At 38.7% G+C, this 20,535-nt stretch overlaps 1 protein-coding gene across 1 annotated transcript; it reads right to left on the bottom strand.

Moving 5' to 3' along the window:
- Positions 1-1,508: 1,508 nt before the first annotated feature.
- LOC139741160 (spindle assembly abnormal protein 6 homolog) lies at positions 1,509-20,349 on the bottom strand. The gene is given in 17 exon segments (XM_071651754.1): positions 1,509-1,812; positions 3,514-3,662; positions 5,000-5,109; positions 5,777-5,858; positions 6,479-6,604; positions 7,285-7,338; positions 8,370-8,459; positions 9,471-9,665; positions 10,387-10,461; positions 11,026-11,142; positions 13,474-13,593; positions 14,913-14,990; positions 16,307-16,484; positions 17,749-17,853; positions 18,828-18,907; positions 19,424-19,483; positions 20,275-20,349. Coding segments are annotated over 17 exon segments (1,998 nt in total).
- Between the last annotated feature and the right edge of the window lie 186 nt (positions 20,350-20,535).

Here is a 20,535-nt window from a genome sequence, read left to right as displayed (position 1 = left end):
GGCCTTCTACTCATTAACACAAGTGCATAAATGTATTCTTTCAAGTACAAATTATACAGTATTCCTTAGTACCTGAATTTTTGTTTTTTAGATTGTTTCAATGGCTGTTTCATTTTTTAGCTTACTATCCCGGAGTCACATGATGAGTCATGTGACTTGAGGTTCTATGTGAGAGAGTCAATTCCTTGTTCAACGTCACATTATGCCAAGTAAGATGTGTGATATTACTCTTTAGTATTAGCATGGCATCATCAGACTTTAGAAAATCACAAAAAGTATTGATGATAGCTGCAAAATTTGCAGCCCCATCAGTGGTTGCAAAACCCCTCAACGATGAAATGGTCGCAATAATGCATTTGGTGGTGAATGAAAAACTGGATACAAAATCGCCCAAAGATGCAACCACATATTACTCTTGACAGTCAAATGCCCTCTCTTGGAGCCCCCTTGAGTAGATTAAACAATATGGGAGAATATCCCACAAGCACTAAATACTGCACATAAAAACTTCCAAGCTATTCAACAGTCACTAGTAAAAGGAATCCATTCCTCACTTGTAAAATAGATTTCACAATTTCATTTTTCTTTTAATTCTGTTCATACAATTTACTTCCCCACAACTGGGTAGAATTCACTTTGCTTGAATATACCGTGTACAAATTCATCACTTTTTCACCTGACATTACGCTTTTACAAGATTAAAGCATATAAAAAGATATTTTGCATTATTGTCAAAGTGTTTATGGTGTGGATGTTGCAAGTTTTGCACTTGACTGCAAACTTCTGAGAATATGACAGCATTCATATTTAGAGATACAGTAAACTGTGCTTGGGTTATAGTCACCCGAGCAGAAATTTGCTTCACTAAAAGCTAAAAAACAAAAATTCCTAATTTACCCATGCATTTATGAACAAAGGATTTCTGCTACGTTTCAAGTGGTTAGTGGCACATTGAACCCTTGGGTAGCTGTGATAACACATGTTACCTTTGCTGTACATAAAGGACCAGAGTTTCGGTGGGAACAATTTGTGTCCGTCATGATGTGCAAACCTTATGAGAGGGATAATGACACCCATGTAACACTAGGTGTTTACAAACATACACAGGATACCACAAGCACTGTGGAAGACTTGAGAGGCTAATGACACTGAAACCTCTATGCAGCTGTGATGACACCACTGGTGTAAAGCTACACTCAAAATAATATCACTTTTATCCTGAAAGATCAAAGTGCAATACAGGGAAACCTCAGTACAACAAGGACCTAAAATCATGACAATTACCCTCTTTTATCGGGCCTTTCGTGATATCAGGGTAACCTGGTAAAGACTGTAGTCCAGAGTATACTAGGGCAGGTGTCTATGGGAAACATGTGTGAAAGCAAAATCACCTTGTCCTGAACTGGGTAAGAGTTGGGGCATACAAAATCATCTTGTTTTTAAAGGGGTTTTGTTAAAATCAACCCTTTATAACAAGGTTCATGTATAATGATGGAAGTGTGAACCTCTCAGGTAGCGGTCTGCATGGAGCGTGGGAAGTAAGCACTCATCAGCGGTGGCTGCCCCTGACTGCCCCTTGGTCCACCGGCCCCTCCCTGCTGCCCCATGGTTGGCCTTAGCTTAACCTGCCCCCCAGGGGCTGAGGGTGGAGGGTGTGTCTGAGAGAGGGGGTATGTCTGAGAGGGGTGCTGGGTGGGGGCTTTGGGTCTCTGCACACCTGCCAACAGCTGATGGTGGCTGGGTAAAGGAGGGGCCGGGGCAGCTACCACAGGTGGATCTTGCTTCTGAAGGTACTTCGGGTCCAAGGCGGGGCTACAAGGGGAATAGGGGAGAGACCAAAAAAGGGTTTGCAGCAAAGGTCCTTTTGCAACTAATGTCATTAAAATTCTGCCGTAGTACCCATCAACAGCCTTGTACTGCCTGCAATCAAATGACTGATAATTTAGCTGCTAAGTAAGAAAAGTTCTGATAGCAATTAATAGACTCCCTGAGTGTATGTTTTTGATAACACATGCCCTAAATTAGGTAACCGTAATTGGCTAAACTTTGATGACTTTGAAGACTCTGACAAATAGAATATAGCACTTGCCAATAATCGATACATTCAAAACTAGACATATCGCTACGGCTACTGATATGCCTCCGCCATAATGCATGGTTCTCCTAATAGGTCTATAGTACAATGTCTTGACAATGTGTGATGACAGTTTCACACAACTGGCAAAATATTAAAAGGACAGGTTTGACACAAATGTGCTGAATGTTCACTTTCCTAGAACTAGGTTCAATTGGAACAATGATTAAAATGTCAGAGTGCAGGTATTTGGGGAACTGATGATTTTTACTTGACTTTTGACCCTTTTATAAGTTTATGCATTGAGTAATTTTCAAGGTATTGAGGAAAAGTATAATTTCAGTATCAAATGGGAAAATAGCATTATCTAAACCTGGCCTTTGACCTTTGACCTCACAGTTCCAAAGAGAATCACTGTTAGGTTGAACATGCATAAATATGTCAGTTTCATGATGATACCTGGAGTTACTTTCGAGATATGGAGGAAAAAGTGCAATTTAGCACTTTCACTTGACCTTTGACCTTTGACCTTTGACCTTTTGGCAAGAAACTTCCCCAAAAATATATATTGGGTAATACATGCCATACATCAAGTTTTAAAAAAAAAAACCTTCAGGCATATTGCATTCTAAGGAAAGTAGTGATATTTTGAGGAGTTGACCTTGACCTTTGACCCCCTGACCTTTGACCCACGACCCCAACTTCCCTAGATAATCACTGCCCATCAGTACAAGCATATATACTAAGTTCCATGAAGATACCTTGAACCATTTGCGAGATATGGAGAAAAACATGAAATTTCAATTTTTTTTTCACAAAATAACCTGTGACCTTTGACCTTTGACCCTGTGACCCTAAAATCCACACAAAGTATTATCCCCCAAGGATATACCCTCATACCAAGTTTGATGTAAAACCACCACACGGTTCTTGAGATATCGACAAAAACAAAACGGGACGGACGGACGGACGGACGGACGGACGACCCGAAAACATAATGCCTCCGGCCACTTCGTTGCGGAGGCATAAAAATGGCAACTACAGGTGTTCATGTGCAAGGGACTTGCAATGGAGACTTTCAAATAGACTCAGAGTAATTCATAATAGACTGGCAATTTTTCATGGACCTTTCTATAATTTCTACTCATGCCAACGAACACCCTCTACTGCAAGGGCATCCATATTTAATTTTTCTTATCGAATTTTGTCTCTTGAAGACATTGAGTATAAGATTGAGTAAATTTGAAAACAGAGGCAACTCAAGTAAAAATAACGCTGCTGAAACAGAAGATGGTACAGTGTCATACACCCCTATGAACCGAAACACAGGCAAAGATTGCCTAGTTGATGTGTTGAACAAGAGACCGAAATGGCACACAAATTGGCGACATTCTAGTTAGTTGTGAATGCATGCATATCAACTTGCCTAGGTTTCTCACCTTGCTTCAGACGTTCTTGTGAGGGCGCTGAGACCAGACTGAGGGGTGTTGAGGGGTACACTGGAGTTTGTGGCAGGTGTTGAAGTGAAAGCCGGGCGTGGCATCATGCCATAGCTGGTTGTTGGAGCCCCGACTGCATGGTGGAGGGTCTATTCAGTGTAATGAAACAAATATTTGAAAACAATGTGATTACAGGTATTACAAAGATTTACAAGGATTTTACTACAAAGATTTCTGATATACATTGTACAGTGGACTCCCGTTACAACAAAATCCTGGGGACCGGCAGTATTCTTTCGTTGTATCGAAATTATGTTATAATCGAACCAATATACAATAAAAAACAAGGAGCAGATAATGTGGTCTGAATTTTTAATTTGTTGTCACTGGAATTTCATTATAACCTTGTTCAGGAGTGCACTGTATGTACATCCATTTGAGCACTTTGTATGAAATCTAAACATGTTATCATAATCCAGCTAGGACAATGGTTCCATGAAACACAGTCAACCTGGCTTAAGTCAACCTTGAATAAGTCAAAGGTCTTTTCAAGTCCTCTTCTCTTTATATTCTATGATGCTAATCCCTCATATGTCAAATTTTCTCTAAGTCAAAGCTATCGCTTCGGTCTAAATAGATTAAACTTAGGCAAGGTTGACTGTATTATTGATGAGCATGACATGATTGTCTGGACTGTATCGTCTAAATGAACTTTCTCTGACGGAATACGATATATTGTACATCTAAACACAAAGTAATCATTGTCAATGCTAAATTGATCTGAGCAGATTGTATTGTACCGATGAATGACCCCACTGTCAAGGTAATCTTGGTTTTACTTGTTTACTTGATGGAAGTCTTTTTGGAGTAAACAACTCTTATTCATGGGACATCTCCAAACCAATCTGACACTGGATGATTTGTAGACTGAACACTCAGTGGGCACATATTGCATTACACAGCATGGAACCTGTCCTTCATATTTCTTCCTCACATACAGGGGGGCATTTCATGAAGGAACTTGTCGGATAAAATGTCAGACAAGTCAATTATATCCGACAAGTTCAGAGAAATCAGCCAATCAGACTAAAGAATTTCTCAAAACTGGTCGGATAGAAGAGACTTGTCAGATACTTTATCCGACAAGTTCCTTCATGAAATGGTCCCCTGAATGCAGTGTCGCGCACAGTGTGCATTAACAATGTTTGGTTACCGTGGTTACGAGTAGGGCAGTATTGGGATAACATTCAGAGGTAGTTTGATATTTCAAGTAAACACCGAACATATAGTCTCAGTGACATTATTTCTCCTGTTTGTAATTTGGTCAACTTTATTTCAAGAACATTTCCAAAGCTATGATAAAGAAGCACAGATTTCACATCCTACATCAGCAAACTGGAAAGAGGCAAATCTAAGTAAAAGTGCAGAGGTCTAGAACCTTGTAGATACACACAAAATGGTGAAAATGTCTTGAATTGCCACTCACTCCTGCCACTGGTTTGTAGGAGGTGATAGGCGGCGGTCTGGATGGGTCCACTGTGCCATGGCGTTGAGACAACTGGGCCTCGTTCACTTGCTTATTCAACCAGGTTATGACTGGAAAATGAACGAGATAGCGGAGAGTAAATGGTATCTTTATACACCTACATCATGAGAGCTGTAATAGGCATTAAAATGAGTTTTATTCATCATATCGATTCCTTCTGTACATTATACACCATAACAGTGCACAGCAGCCATAAATATTAATGCAGTCAACTCCACATAAGTCGATCATGACTCAAATGAGGAAAATGCATCAACTTGAATAGGCAGTTTTTTACTTCTGCATATAGAGGAATAACACACATGAGACTATGCATGTAAATTAGGACTTTTTATCTTTATGGACACAGCCAATTATTTGACAAATGCCGTCGATTGATGTGGACTTGACTGTATATGGCTGCGTTTGTGATACAGACTCATGCTTTGACATGTTTATGAATGGGAGCTGTGTGAGGAACAAGTAGGATTGACTATAAATGAGAATCAGAGTTATCGTCTTCTTCTTTTACTAAGGAACTGATGTTGGGAAAGAATATAATAATAAACGGCTTATTGCTGGAGATTCAAAATTTCATTCACTTTTTAAAAGAAACAAGCAAAGAATTGAATCTGAAATAAAAAGTTACAACCTAACCGACAAAAATGTTTTTAAAGAATGGAAATAAACTGTCTGTCTGACAGAAAAGACATGTACACAATATTTTGCAGATCTTACCATTTTCATTTGTTTTCAGCAACTGTTTGCTCTCTTCAAGTTTAGACGTCATCCTCTCAATAGATTCTTTCAATCTCTCATTCTGTGAGAAAAAAAAAAAGAATACAGAATTCATCTGTCACATCAGATCATACACATTGTATGGAATGCACAATGAATGTGTCATGGTACTGATTTATGTAAACAAACCTGTTGCACATTTAAGCTGGTGCTATTTCTCACGTTCATACTGTATTACCAACAACTATTCAACGTGCTTCTTGCTGGGTTTGTGACTGTTTAACACATCCTGCTATGGTAATGTTTTCCATTCATTCATATATACAGCTTTTCTGCGGAGAGCTGATCTCCTATCTTTAGTCTACTTGTTCCACATAAATCAGCTCTTATCTAATTTTTCAAGAGTCGAAGTCACAAATAACATTCTTACTACCACTTCAATCACAGGAATCCGAGTACATATTGGTCTATTGCTTCCAGAAAGGTGATTATACTTGTAACAGACTTCATCTATAAATACCAATGATACATTTTCCACGCACCTTGGTACCCAATTTTCTCTATTTAACATTCCATCAGTTTGCAAACATTGTAGCTGTGAAACAAGATTTCTGAACACATTTCCTATTATGTAAACATTATTCTAATATCTGCAGCTGCCCCGAATTTATGTTCATGCTGGCATCACAGCTGGATGTTCACCTCAGTTTCCAGCGACTCGGCTTTCTTCTTCAGACCATCCCTCTCCTCCTCCGTTCGGTGTAACGTCTGACTCCTCTCCTCTAGGAGCTTCTCCTGTTTACTGGTGACAGTGTTCTTCAGCTTCATCTGGAAACAAACAGCAGACAAAACAAAGCAAAGTACAGTATGATCTCTGTCATGTAGCAACCATGATGGGGTAAGCTCTGAGATTATCGACTTCCGGAGAACCTTTTCGACTAATATTTCACATTTTCCTCATTACTCAACTTAAATTGTGTCATTACAGTGTTATTTCGCACATTTCTAATCCCTACATTGTACATGAACATTTCAAAGCAATAATCGACAGTTCTGCTGGCATACAAGAACTATGTTTTGGCCTTAAGCTTCAACGTGGGAGAATCTTCAGTTTAAGTGATGCTTTGGGTTGGAGTATCTGTCACACACACAAAACAATCACTGGTGATGCAATTCTGTCTGCTTCCACTCCAAAAGTCTTCACCTGACAGATGACAAGTCACATGTATATGTGAATGCATGGTAGCTGCATGAATTCAAAACAACTGCTCTGTGTCAGTACACATACACGGGGCAAAAAAAAATACTATTAGTAGGGACAGTGTCCTCTGTTTCTATGAACACTGTTATACAAAAACTCTATTGTTACAACTAATTAGATATTTTAGTCTCTTGATTATTGTTTTATATATCTTTATATACTTTATTGTTCCGCTATAACAAAATTTTGAAATAACAAATTAAAGAAACTGCTAGTCTCGAAGACTTTGCTACAACAGGAGTCTTACCTTGGCCATAGCGGCTTTCAGCTCTCCCTGTAATTTTCTGATGATTTCATTGCCCTGGATAAGGATGAAAAAAAAGCAACAACAATACAAATCATAAAAACAAAAAGAGAATGGAACAATTAGTGACAAGGTGTGATGATGTAATCCTGATCACAAGTGGCTATGGCATTTTGTACATCAGTAATTTTGAAATTAGTAAAGCGGATCCATTTGAGCAGTGGAGTTACATGCTTAGCTGGAATTTAACACATCAGTGATAATTGCCGATACCCCGTATGTCTTGATTAGCTGGGGTGGCTGTGCAGGATTAGTTTCCGAGTCTGAGAAAATTCATGGTCAATACGAATGGTTACTGCGTATATATTCTTAAATCAAAGAAGCTTCCACAAGAAATAAGCCAAATTCCACATCAGGAGTGAAATTTCAGAGTGAGTAGAGAAGTTAAATTGGCTTTGACCTTTGACCTGTACAAAAGTTTGGCCAACACTGTATTGTCGCAAACTGCCTTGATGTACACTTGTACTTCAGTCTTTCATCAAATGGATAAAATTCCAACTGTTACTTTTTCAAGTTATCTCTTACAAGTGAAAAAAAAAACAAACAAACAAATAGATGGATCAATATCTCAATGGCTAAATGGATAGGAATGCGGACGAATGACAGGAAAACAAAGTGCCTCTTGGGTAATTATTATCTGGGCATAAGGTCGGCAGACAAATGGCTAAAATTGCTTAACCCTTTGTGCACTTTCAGTGTCAAAGGGAACAGCAAACCATAGTGTTGCACACACTGTCTAAGGTCTCTGACACAGAAAGGGTTAAATAGTAGAGTTACTGCAAAACCGGAAATTTTCATGTGCATGAAACTTTTGTGAATTTCACAAAGGAGCCAAAATTTGTGAAAGGTAAAAGCACCAAAACGTTTTGTCTACACAATGTACTGAATGTCAGTAGCAAATTCATGAGAGTTTCATGCCTTCAAAAAAACCATGGGCTCCAATTCGCGAAAGTCTCATGCCAGGAAGTTTGTAGCTTTAAAGTAGAAAAAGAGAGAGCAGAAATCTCAGACAGAGAGGGCAGCCCAACCTTGAGGACTTCCTGCGAGGCTGACTTGAGGGAGCCTTCCAGCTTTAGGATCAAGGTTTTCTTGTGGTGCAGACTCTCCTCAAGCTGAGCCTATTTAATGGAGAGAAGTGGAGCAGCAAAATAAACAAATTCAAATTTGCAAGATATTTACATCTGGCAGCAATGCTGAATAATGTCTTAAATTACTGGCTGTTGGGGCTAACAGAGTACCAATTGTCAAACTATGGTCAAAATATTGATGTATATCACAGGGCTGCTAACTTGTGCAGATAGAAAAACAAAAATAAAAACAAACACAAACAAACAATCAACAGGTTAATAACTTCAACGGGTTAAGATTATCTTTTTTTAATTTTGACAGAAAACAATGCATACTAAATATTGCTATAGAATATGAGTTGGCAACTCTGAGTATAATTTTTCACTGAACTGCAATTGTTGCATTCCTGCTTTCATTATGTAGAAAAAGTATGAAACAAGCTGATATATGACTACAAGATATACTGTGAAATGAAATTATCAAAGGAATAGATTTCCAACAAACTTAGAAAGCGTATTCATAGTTACTTTGTCTAATCCATGTTAAGAAACTGGAATGAATATTGCACAAAAAATGAAATCACAAGACTGAATATATCAAGATGAATGAGAATGGTCTTTGAGACTGTAGGTATGTCACGGGTTAGGGGCCTATCTCACTGGCGGAAAACGTCACCGCGACTGCCACGACCACCATTCCAAATTATTCCAAACAAGGTGACAACTTATTCACCCAGAAGTCGGGGGAACATTGTCGCAACATCTCTTGAGACGTCTTATCAGTTATGAAGACGTCTTCACAATGTCTCCACATCAATGCCAGTAGGTAGCCATAGGTCTCCGCAAGGCCATGGAGACATCTCAGACAAAATTAGTCTCCACAACACGCCCGCAACAAAAGGACACATTGCGGAGAACATGTTCAATCTTTTTGTGACTTCCCCGAGACCAGGCTCGTCTCCAGGAGACATATAAGAGACACAAAACCTTGAGTTGTCACCAGACTGCTACCTAGTCTTCACGCCAATGCCTTGTTTGTACCTACTTTAAGTCAAAGCTTACTTTGTTTTCAGTAGCAGCATCCAGTAGCTGGGAGGACTTGTCGGCCAGGGCTTGCTTGTCCCGGACCTCTTGTTCCAGTACAGCCACTCTGGTCCTTAGCTGGCCAACGGTCTGCTCCCGGTCAGTCTGCTCTGTCTCCAGCTGGTCAGTGTGACGCCGTGTGGACTGAAGCTCTCTCTGGGCTCGTTGGAAATCCTGCCAAGAACGGTAGCAGTGAAATACTTATACAAAAAGGAGCCCTTGGCAATAAAAATATCAGGGCTTTCAAATATCTTAACACACTTTGTCAGATGAGTCATCTATCTAGAAACCAAAATTCATGAAACATAACTTCTTGAGTATTACAGGTTGGTAAGAAATTCTCCCTTATTTCAGTGTATGCAAGTGTCAAAATAAAGCATCGCATAACACTATTTTTCTCTATGACAAGCCTTGTCGTCACTGGGGTGACAAGACCTTGGATCTCACATTTTGGTGAAAATGACTTTTTGGATTAATGATCAGATATTCAGTCAAGTGATGTCTTGTCCAAATCCTAGATGTCTTACCAAGAAATGAAGCCACCAAGGCATGTCAATGAAAGGTTATCTCATCTGTTACAGCGTTTTGGCTGCCATGTTTTTTTGCTCTCCTGAACATTTGACATTTTGTAGATACGAGATCTTGTCGCCCCAGCAACGTTATGCTTTTCCTTTGTTGCAATGTAATCAATTGGGCCTATCTGGAGAATAACTGCTGTATCTTCCTCATGTCCCCCCAACGACTGTAATGCTTACGGCACTGAGTAAGTGAGAGTGAGTGAGATCTGTGTTCACTGTTACATCATCCACAATATGTCTGATTCACCCCCATGATGGCCCCTTTGCTCTGGCTGGGAATGTGGCATGCTATGAATGACTTACAAACAGTAAGGTACCTCTTCTATCATGTTCAGCTTGCTACGTAGCTCCTTTATAGTGGACTCCTGGGCCTGCCTTCGATCATGCATCTCCTGCTCAGAGAAGCATATCAAAACATTAAAAATGTTTTTTTTTTCTTTGCTACTCTGTAACAAAACATCTGCAGATGAATAGATATCACAACAAAGTTTCAATTGATTACTTCTAAAAGTTTGACTTCAAAATCATATTGCTACGTGTAGGTAAATGAGATCATATGGTAGTTAATTCACACCAACAGTACAGCAAAATTATTGTAGCTACAACAGTAACCTTGATGTCTTGGGTTGTTGTATCTCCTTATATATTATAGTCTGGTTAGATTATATGAAGCTTTCCTTCACATTCTTCCAAATCTATACCTGTGTTTATATTTGATCATCTCTAACACTACTTGCTGGGCATATTGTGCGGAATGTTGAGCGGGCCTCCAAGCCAGCCCAGCTTTTAGTCTCCTCAGAAAGACTTAAAAGCGATGATAATGTGTCATGCTAAAAGGTAGTACTGCAAGGCTGGGTTTTTGAACTTCAAAAGTGCATGGAAGCCCACAATCTTATCTGCGCAGTCTTAACCTCTCTCTTGCCAACTCTCCTTCTATCTCCCCCCCCCCCCCTTACCCTGTTGACCGCTTGAAGTTCAGACATCCTGGACTGCATCTTGTCCAGCTGGTGTCGGTGTTTGTCCTCCAGCTCCTGTCTCTGGGCTGTCCACGTCTTCTCCATCTCCCTCTGAGTCTGGCATCAAAATCAGGACAGAAAAATGTGAACAAGTCAGAATCAATGAAATGCCAACGTAAAGCATTTCTCATCTGTTCCTGAATGTACAATGTATGTGTGTGTGTGTGTGTGTGTGTGCGTGTGTGTGTGTGTGTGTGTGTGTGTGTGTCTGTGTGTGTGTCTGTCTGTCTGTCTGTCTGTTCATATCAATAGTCACCATAGATCAAATGAGGACAAATATTTGAATGGGTTATAGTCTTTTTCTTTGTTGACGAGTGAATGATGTGTGACTGTCAATCAGCATGGAAAATCGCTCTATTAAAAAAAAAATAATAATAATAATAAAAACTGATGGCGATAAAACAGTAGAAACATCAAAGAAGTCATATAGGTCTTTTTTTGTTTGTTTGTTTTTTAGCATGAATGAATACACAACAAGCTTTCTATTCACTAAACATGAATGTATAATAGCCCCATGCACTCATATATATATTTTATGTGTTGTGGTTCTCCTAGTTATTCTTATAACTAGATTTCTTGCGCTACTTTCACTAGCACCTTTACTCAAGTGTTTCATTTCTCTTTCCTCTCTCTCTCTCTCTCTCTCTCTCTTACACTTTTGTCTGTTTCTACACTACTTATCTTTTCTTTTCTTTTCTGTTCTCTTCTCTTCTTTCTTCTTTTTGTTTTATTTCTTCCTTCCATACAACCCAACGGTCCTTTTCAGGACCACTAGTATTAATTTACACGTTTCTCCACAGGTTATTTCTCTTGTCTTCTCTCCTCAGGTCTACACTTTAACCTCATTTTGATTTCTTATTTTTGCTTTTCTCCCACAGGAACCTTTTCAGGACTTAACTGTCATCAATTTCCCTTTCCATTTTTTCCCTTCTCAGCAGCATTTCATTCTAGGATCCATACTAGCTCCCTCTGATTTACGTCTTGAATTTCAATTTGTTCTTTTCTACTTCTTTTCTTTGTCCCCCCCCCCCCCCCCCGCCTCTCTCTCTCTCTCTCTCTCCCTTCTATCAACATATTCTCATCTCTCCTCTACTTACCCTTGCTTCGAGGGATTATTCGTCCTTTCTCCATTGATTCCGCATTCCATAGCAACACTGTTCGCCGACTTCGTTTTTCTTCTCTTGGTTTCATGAATCTTTACTGCTCTCCCCTATCTCCATGATTCTCCAACATTCAACTCCTTCCTCTTCCTCTTCCCTTCTATTTCATCTTTCCCCTTCTAACGATGTCCGAACATCCTACTTGATTCTCACACTATTCTTCCTTACCACTCTCTGTGTTCCTTTCTCTACCGTCTCCACTAGTGCAACTTCAACCTCTAGCCCATTACTGTCTCCCACTCTTCACTTTTTGCCCTCCTCACAACCCCCATATGTCGCTTCCCTCTTCGTTTCTCCTCTTTCTAGGCTCTTCTGCCAAACAGCGATCCGATTAAGGACTACATACACATGGTGTCACCGCAAATCTTTCTTCCCCTATATATTTTATGTTTATATCCATGTTGCCTTTGCAACAACTCTGGGAAGTTTCTTAAGTTTTAGGGTCGTCTTGAGCAGAGATAAATGTATGTGGGAGTTTGCATGACCAAGCTTTCAAAGAAATTTACGCCATCTCTCATTTGATAGAAATTTTTATGTAAAATCTAAACTTTGCTGTAATGCCTATGGTCAGTTGCATTCTCCACTCAGTTGTGTAGAGTCTCCCAGTGAGTGTGTACAGGTACCTGCATAGTCTAGATTCTGGACTCTTTATAACTATTTCTTATCCCCCCACACACAATTTTATTGCTACACCTCACTTTTAAGCAATGGCCTGGAGAAAAAGAAAGCCTCTCCGCTGACAACAGAGCTCAAAAGTTCACACATTGTATTACATTATGCACGCTCACTCAAAATTTTGCAGTTCTGAGGGAACGTTCTCTGTTGAGAGCAATCGGTAGGCACTTTTTTTTTCTCTGTGGGTCAAAAGGTTCTCGGGATCTCACCAGCATCACTTGACTTGATATGTACAATGAGGTTTAGCAGCTGCTTTGGCAAAGAAAAAGTATTACAAAAAGATTCCTGGCACCTGTTTCATAAAGATTGAGCATAAGTTGAAATCAATCTCAAATTGCACTTCATAAACAACTTTGCGATTGATCGCAAATAATGCTCAATCTACTGAAAGTTACGCTTAATTTTCCTTGAAATCAAGGGTAAGTGTCTTTATGAAACAGGAGGTACGCTCAATATTGAACTTATGTTCCAATCACCGAGTTATGCTCAATAACTCAAGTGTAAGATCAATGGCTACTCTTTATGAAACAGGCCCTAGGATCAAGACTAGTACCTGCAGCGCTTTCTGCCTCTCCTCGGACATCTCCTGCTGGTGTCTGGCTGACTGACTGTCCGTCTGGCTGCTCCACTGACCCCTCAGCCTCTCCAGCTCACTGCTTCTCTTCTCCAGTAACTGAGCAGGGAGACACACAACATGGGAGGATGGACTGCAAAAGTCGAGAAACATCCCACACCAGCATAACCAACTGATTCAGCATACAGTACCAACAGATTTGACTCGGTCCTGAAAAGCCAAAACTTTCATAAGATAATGAACTGCACCAATAATAACCCTAACGAATATCATAAAATTAGAATGTCCTGACAAGAGATATTAGATGACTCAATAAGACAGATCAACAAAGATGAAAGCAACAACGGAGAAGATGCATGGATGAGACATTTCACTTGTAATTTTTTTCTTCCTCTTCTAAAGGTGGTGTTAACTTGTGAAAGGCCACAATGACCTTGCACTATACATTCATTTGGACTACAACACTAAAAAGATAATTACCAAAAAGCTAGACTCCACACTACTAAAAGGTTGCATGGGAGTATAAGATTGAAGCAATGGCTAATTCAATGATTAAACCTGTTATGAACAAGCCAACAATCATTCGCATCTCTCTGTTTAACAGAGCACAAGATGGCACACAACTCCCAAGTATATGCACAGGGCTCTCTCTTAACTTTTTTCCTTGGTTGCCAGCTGGGCAACCTATAGAGTTTTTTAGGTTGCCCAAATGGCAGTTTAGGTTGTCACAGTGATAATGTTCGAAGAGTATTGCGTAATGTGTAAATCTGCAAGGTTAATTATGGCGATGATAAAAGAGGGCTGCCTGTTTACACTGCTGTTTACACGACTGTTTCAGGGTGCTACATAACTTTTTTTAATCACTTGCCCGGTCGGGCAAGCAGATTCGCAAATTATTGCAAAACACTTGCCCGAACAGGAATTTCACTTGCGCGAAAAAAAAAAATCAGAAAATATAAATAACGCAAAAAATCATGTGCATGTCAGTACATCTAGACAGGGCTCCTTTTGAGATACTGTAAATGCAGAAATTGTTGCATATTTTGCACTACTTTTGGCTAGCACAAATTCTAAGTCCGACCTGTGAAATATTTTCACATGTTTCTCTGCACATTTTTAACGGGTTGACAATTGTGAATTCAAGAACCCGCAAACACGTTTTTGAACCACTCAGAGCAAAAATTATTCACAAGACAATATTGACGCTTACAGTAGTAGGCACAACTCGTGCTTGCTTTCATCACAGGGAGTTGAAATGGAGTTATAGAGTACTCAAGTGTGATGTCATAGCCATCCATTGCCTTGGAAACTGGTTCTAAACAACCTCATCATGCCCGTGTGTTCATGTGCACACCTGGTTCCAACCCAAGCTATTACATAAGACAGTGGCATCATCACTGTGATACTCTGTTTCTTACTTCCTGCGTTTGCTGCAGCTGATGTGTGAGACAGGATTCTCGGCTGGCCAGGTGAGTCTTAAGCTGCCTGTGGTCCTCCTGTTACAATAAGAGCAAAGATTTCATTGTTTCAGTCATTTTGGCTCGGCCTGGTTATAATCAATCAGTCAAAGGCAAGTGATGTTCAAATGAAAGAAGAAATTGCCCATGACCTTACTTGCAGCAAGAAATGGCGAATCACACTATTGTGATATTGTCATGCTATTCCCTAATTCTTTTTCATCTGAGTTCTCTTCCTCAGTTTCAAGAACTTCACTAATTTTCTCAGATAATCTCGACATTCTTGATCTTTTTTTTCTTTTCAATTAATTCTAAAGGCATTACATTGTTACCAGGATGAAAATCCTGAGCTACATGGTTATACATAACACCAGTGTCTCTGGTACAGGTATTGCATAAATTGTGCTTTGATGAAAACTAACATTGAAAATGATCATCAACTGTTTAGAACAGAAGTGAAAGTCAATAAGTGACCAGATATACAGTACAGATATTACATTGAAATTTTGTGGTAACTGAAGAAAATTTTGCACCATAGACTTCAATGTTAGAATCAAACATTTTGGAAAAAGTTTATTAGCATAGTGATATTTGTGCGACTATAATTTGAGTGCGACAGCATAATATCAAAGAATGTTTGTAAGATGGCGTGTTTCTCTTTGATTGTTTCTTCATCAGGGTGAAGAGGATCAAACAGCTCAATCAGCGAAGCTTAACATTTTGGTGAATGAAATAGCACAATGGCCTTACAGTGTAGGGAAAGAAAAAAAAAGCCCTTAAACACAGCACAACTGTCTAACAATAAACCACAATGGACTAATAATAGTAACAATATTATGAACACAATTATGTTACACCAAAAGTGTGATAGACCCTACCAAACATATTTCAATAATTGCCCCACTGCCTCTGCCCCCCCCCCCCCCATAAAAGAGAGAAAGCAAAACAAATGATGGAAATATGTTTTACTCTGCCATGAAAGTATGCTCATATCCTTAACAATTTGACAATACATGAATATCATATTAATAGCAAAATGTTTTGTACAGCATATCAATCTTACTCTGTGTATAATACAGTGAACACCCATTATAACGAACATGGTTATAACGAAATTCCGGTTACAACGAAGAAAAAATTCAGGCCGCAACATTATCCACTGTATGTATTTTTATTGTTTATTTGTTCGGTTATAATAAAATTTTGATATAACGAAAGAAAATTGGCGGTCCCAAGGACTTCATTATTACAGGAGTCCACTGTAGTTGGAACATATTGACTGCAGAATTCAAACAAGTAGAATGATGGTCTGAAAACTCTCCTTCTCTTCTCTTGTTCTCTTCATTTTGACCCACCTGCAGAGAGTTGAGACACTTGGCTAGGTACTGTTTGACCTCTGTATCTGTGCCTGGCTTGAGGCTGAGGGAGAGGTGTGTGAGGTGCTTGAAGGGGTTCGTCTCCACCACACTCAGCTGGGCCAAGCTCTGGGACAGGCCCCGCCCATCTCCAGCCTGGATCAACTGCAAGACAAACCTGGGAAAGGAGAACATAGAGCCGGGTGAAAGGTTTACACAGAACAGAATCTTTTTCCTTCTCTTACTTTTCTTCATATAGCACACAGTGCGAAGTGAATATCATTTGATATAAAGAAAATATAAAGAAAATTCAACAGATTTTTTTTTTTAATGAAAAGTTACATTCCCTTTACTTGAAGGGTAATATGATTCCCCCAACTTTCTGAAAGAGGGAAGTCCAGTGCTCTTTCATTATGTAAGAAAAATTAAAATATGTTACATTTTCTTTATATCTGGGTTTTTCTTATCATTCTTCAAATGTGATATCACAAACTGTAGTAGTCTTCTCATTCAGTAATGGCAAAATTTAAAAATGTATAATTTTTGAATGGATTGTCTGATTTTCCTCAAACTTTCGCTGATGTGTGCCACTAATACTGCTGCATTTACTCAATCTACATGTTTATTTCGGTTTCATTCTCTTAACGTATTAGGGACTTTATATTTTCTTGATTTCCTAGTTAACTATCCAATGGCAACAATCTGTACAAACATTTTAAAATTTGAACACCAGAAGTTAGTTAGAGCATAAAGCATTCTACAGGATATCTTGGGGACTAAAGATTTTGAGTTCCGTCAAAAGGTAGTTATAAATTGCAATTTCCACAAGTTCAAATTACATCTTCAGTCATCTGTACATGAAATGTTGTTTGAATACTGTTTATGTGGTATATTCCATATTTTTGTTATTTCCACCTATCTTCAGAAATTAACAACTTGTGAAAATATTGCCATCCTTAATACAAATGTTTGTACATAAGCTCCACAGGGGGAGGAGATGGGGATTCATATTTTGACTCTTTGCAAGATGATTTGAGAACGCTGGTGAAATATTACAGAGCATACAATTCCAAAAGGAATTCCAAGTTTGTCTCATGAAAACTGATTTTGAAATGGCTGAGATATCAAAAATAAGGTAAAACAAAGAGATCCTATATTTGTTTTTGGATACCTCAGCCATTTCAAAACCAATTTCCCAACAAGTAAACTTTAAATCCCACGTTTAGAATTGTATGCTCTTTCATATTCTACAAGAGGCTTGTAACAATCTCACAAAAAAAAGTTGGAAACCTCAGGCCCCATCTCAACCAAAACTATACCATCCCTTTAAACTAATTCTTTGTCAGTGTGGTATACAATCAAATATGTTGCACAGATACTGGAAGAAATAAATGAGTGGAATATCGGGTTGGAAACAATTTTGTACTCGGAATCACACTTACTTGCCATTCTCTTGTCCCTGGCTCTCTGCACATAAGCGCAAAAGTTCAATGAACTTCTGAGGAAAAGCACTGAAATCCACCAGTAAGCCTTGCTGGTTCTTCAATCTGTGTGACAATGAGAAAAACAGGCAATCTGGCATCCTGGTGTAACAGAATTATACAGTCACAAAGCTGAGAAGAGCTTACATTAACTAGAGTGTATGACATGGCATGCAGTGTGACATAATAACCACTGCCTCAAGAACAAAAGGCTACACAGTAGAAATGAAACTGTCTGTTTTGCAGATTTACATGTATGAAAGACTATTACTAAGAATGTTTTACTGATCCTTCTTCTATTCCAAAGGCTTTTATTATGATAATCCAAGCTAGTTATGATGATTCTGTAATGGCTACAACATACCACCATCCCCTAGTAGTGTAAGAGCGGTGATTTTTATTCATTAGTGCAGCATGAAACTAGCACAAAAAATATGAAAAAAATGAATTATTTGCTTGTTATATGTAATACACTACCTTATATTGTGATTCCACAAAATCAATGCATGAAATTCATCATAACAGGCTGAGTGCAAAAAAGAAAAATATTGGTGTTGTGAAAATTTCTATTTACTTACACCAATGTAAAATTATTGTTGAAAATCAGAATTTAAGATTTCCTAACAATTTAGGAATCATTATCTGCTGCTCTACTTTGTGAGCCACACTGGCCATAATTTGTGTGAAAAAACAAACAAACATTTCATTAATCTAATATGCACAATTTTTTTCTCTCTGAATTATCACTTGCTCAGTCAAATCTCTCTACCTGTCCCTAAGAACACATTTACCAAACTAGAAAAATGCCTACTATTTGATAAAGCTGGTGATGGTCACGTTATGATCATTTGAGTTTCATGATGACCTGCCATCTTCAGCTGCTTTGAGAAAAACTTTGTGTGATCCAGTTTACCCCTACCCCCCCCCCCCCCCCCCCTTGGAATAAGACGATTTGAACAAGCCTAAAGTACAAATGTCTGGGCAGAATGCAGGTAATAAAGACAGAAGTCAAGTAAAATGGCTGAAGGAGAATAGCTTACACTTGGAAATCTTCTTCTCCTAGATGAAGGTCGTAGAGAAAGAATGGATCTTTGTCATCTGTCAGTCGTACATGAAGCTCCTGAGTAAAAGAGAAAAGAAAAACAAACAAACAAAAATTGTCTCGGCAAGTTCTACATCTTGTGGCATCGCAGTCCTGTTTCATTTGTGAAATGAGTTCACAATACACATGTAAACACTCATGAAAATAATCATTAATATTTGTTGATTAAAGGCTACTATGGGAAAACAAGAAAATTAAAATTTTCAAATTTTACCATAGTTTAATTTACTGTAGTGAATGCATAGTGCTTTATGGTTGGTATAGTGACATTACTCAAAGTTGCATGTTTCTTATCTATATCCTACTACAGTGAGCAATGCATCAACTTGTTAAATTAGTTTAACCTAGTTGTAAAATGTAAGCCAAAAGAAAAGTTAGGGTATCAAATCATTCATTCAACAAAATCTGTATTACCACAGCAACTGATCCTTAACTGTGCAAGATTTTCCTTTACTCTACATACTCGAGAGTCTTTATTTATTTATTTTTCTATATTTCTCAACTTCTAGTACAATAAATTTTGATTATACAAACCTTTCTGTGAATAGGTGAGGTCACAGACACAATCTGCATTGCTATCCTGATTCCATTACACTCCTATTAGATCAAATTGTTGCTGCTTTTTAATGCATTACACATAAACATACAAGTGTACAGCTATACAGTACACTTCCGTTATAACAAACACAGTTATAAAGAAATTCCGGTTACAACGAAGTAAAAATTCAGGCAGCAGCATTATCCCAGGGCTGCACACTAACCTATTTCTTCTACTTACTTGGAGAGTGAAGATCTCCGCCAAGCCAGCTACCCATTTCCACCCACACACGCATGCAAGTTTGCCATATAGCACCCATTCATTTACATCATTAGCTTCCAGCAGTGTGGCGCCTTGCCCAGGCCCAAGAGCACACGTATGTGGTACGCGTATGCAAACCTCCAGTACACCCAGCATGAACTGCCAAATTCATAGACATTTAACATGAGATCCAAAAATCCAAAACAAATCCTGGATCAATACCAAAATGTAATTATCTATTCCTTGTGTCATTACTGACTTTTTCTGCATGTTTCATTCAAATCCATTTAAATTTTACACATTTTTGAGTTATTTTGCAAGCAGACAAACCAACATGGATGATCACTTGAGTCTTACGCCTTGACTTTGATAAAACCTCTTTCTTTGGCAGAGGTAGTAAAAACATATGTAAATTATTAAGTAAATGAGTATTCAAATACTAATACCTGACTGTCCTGAGTAGTATTTTGTGTCTCAAAAGCAACATCTTCAGAGAAGTGAAAAATCAATATCTGCATTATCTGCCTAGCATGAAATGTATAACTTGCAGAGTAAAAATAAGACTCTAACGTTAGCTCTTTTCCACCTGGACCTACCTGTCATCCTGTCCTTGTGACTTGAAGACAACAGTAAGGGTTTGGTCAAACAGTGCGCTGTCCATTACTTACTCTAATTTACACAGAACATAAGCTGCTGCATCTGCTGAGATTGTATTCACGACCGTGCCTGGATGAAATAAGACATAAAGTGGACATCCTTCATCACGATCATTAACTATACACAGCCCAGTCGCTGTATAGCACGCATAGCATCTGGTCGGGCTACATGATCATAAGAAATAAAAGAA

This window comes from Diadema antillarum, unplaced genomic scaffold (genome assembly GCF_040938485.1).
Source record: "Diadema antillarum isolate AM-2024a unplaced genomic scaffold, OU_Dant_1.0 scf00000031, whole genome shotgun sequence".
Classification (NCBI taxonomy): domain Eukaryota; kingdom Metazoa; phylum Echinodermata; class Echinoidea; order Diadematoida; family Diadematidae; genus Diadema; species Diadema antillarum.
The sequence above is the reverse complement of the archived record's forward strand: the minus strand, read 5'-3'. Positions and strand labels throughout refer to the sequence as shown.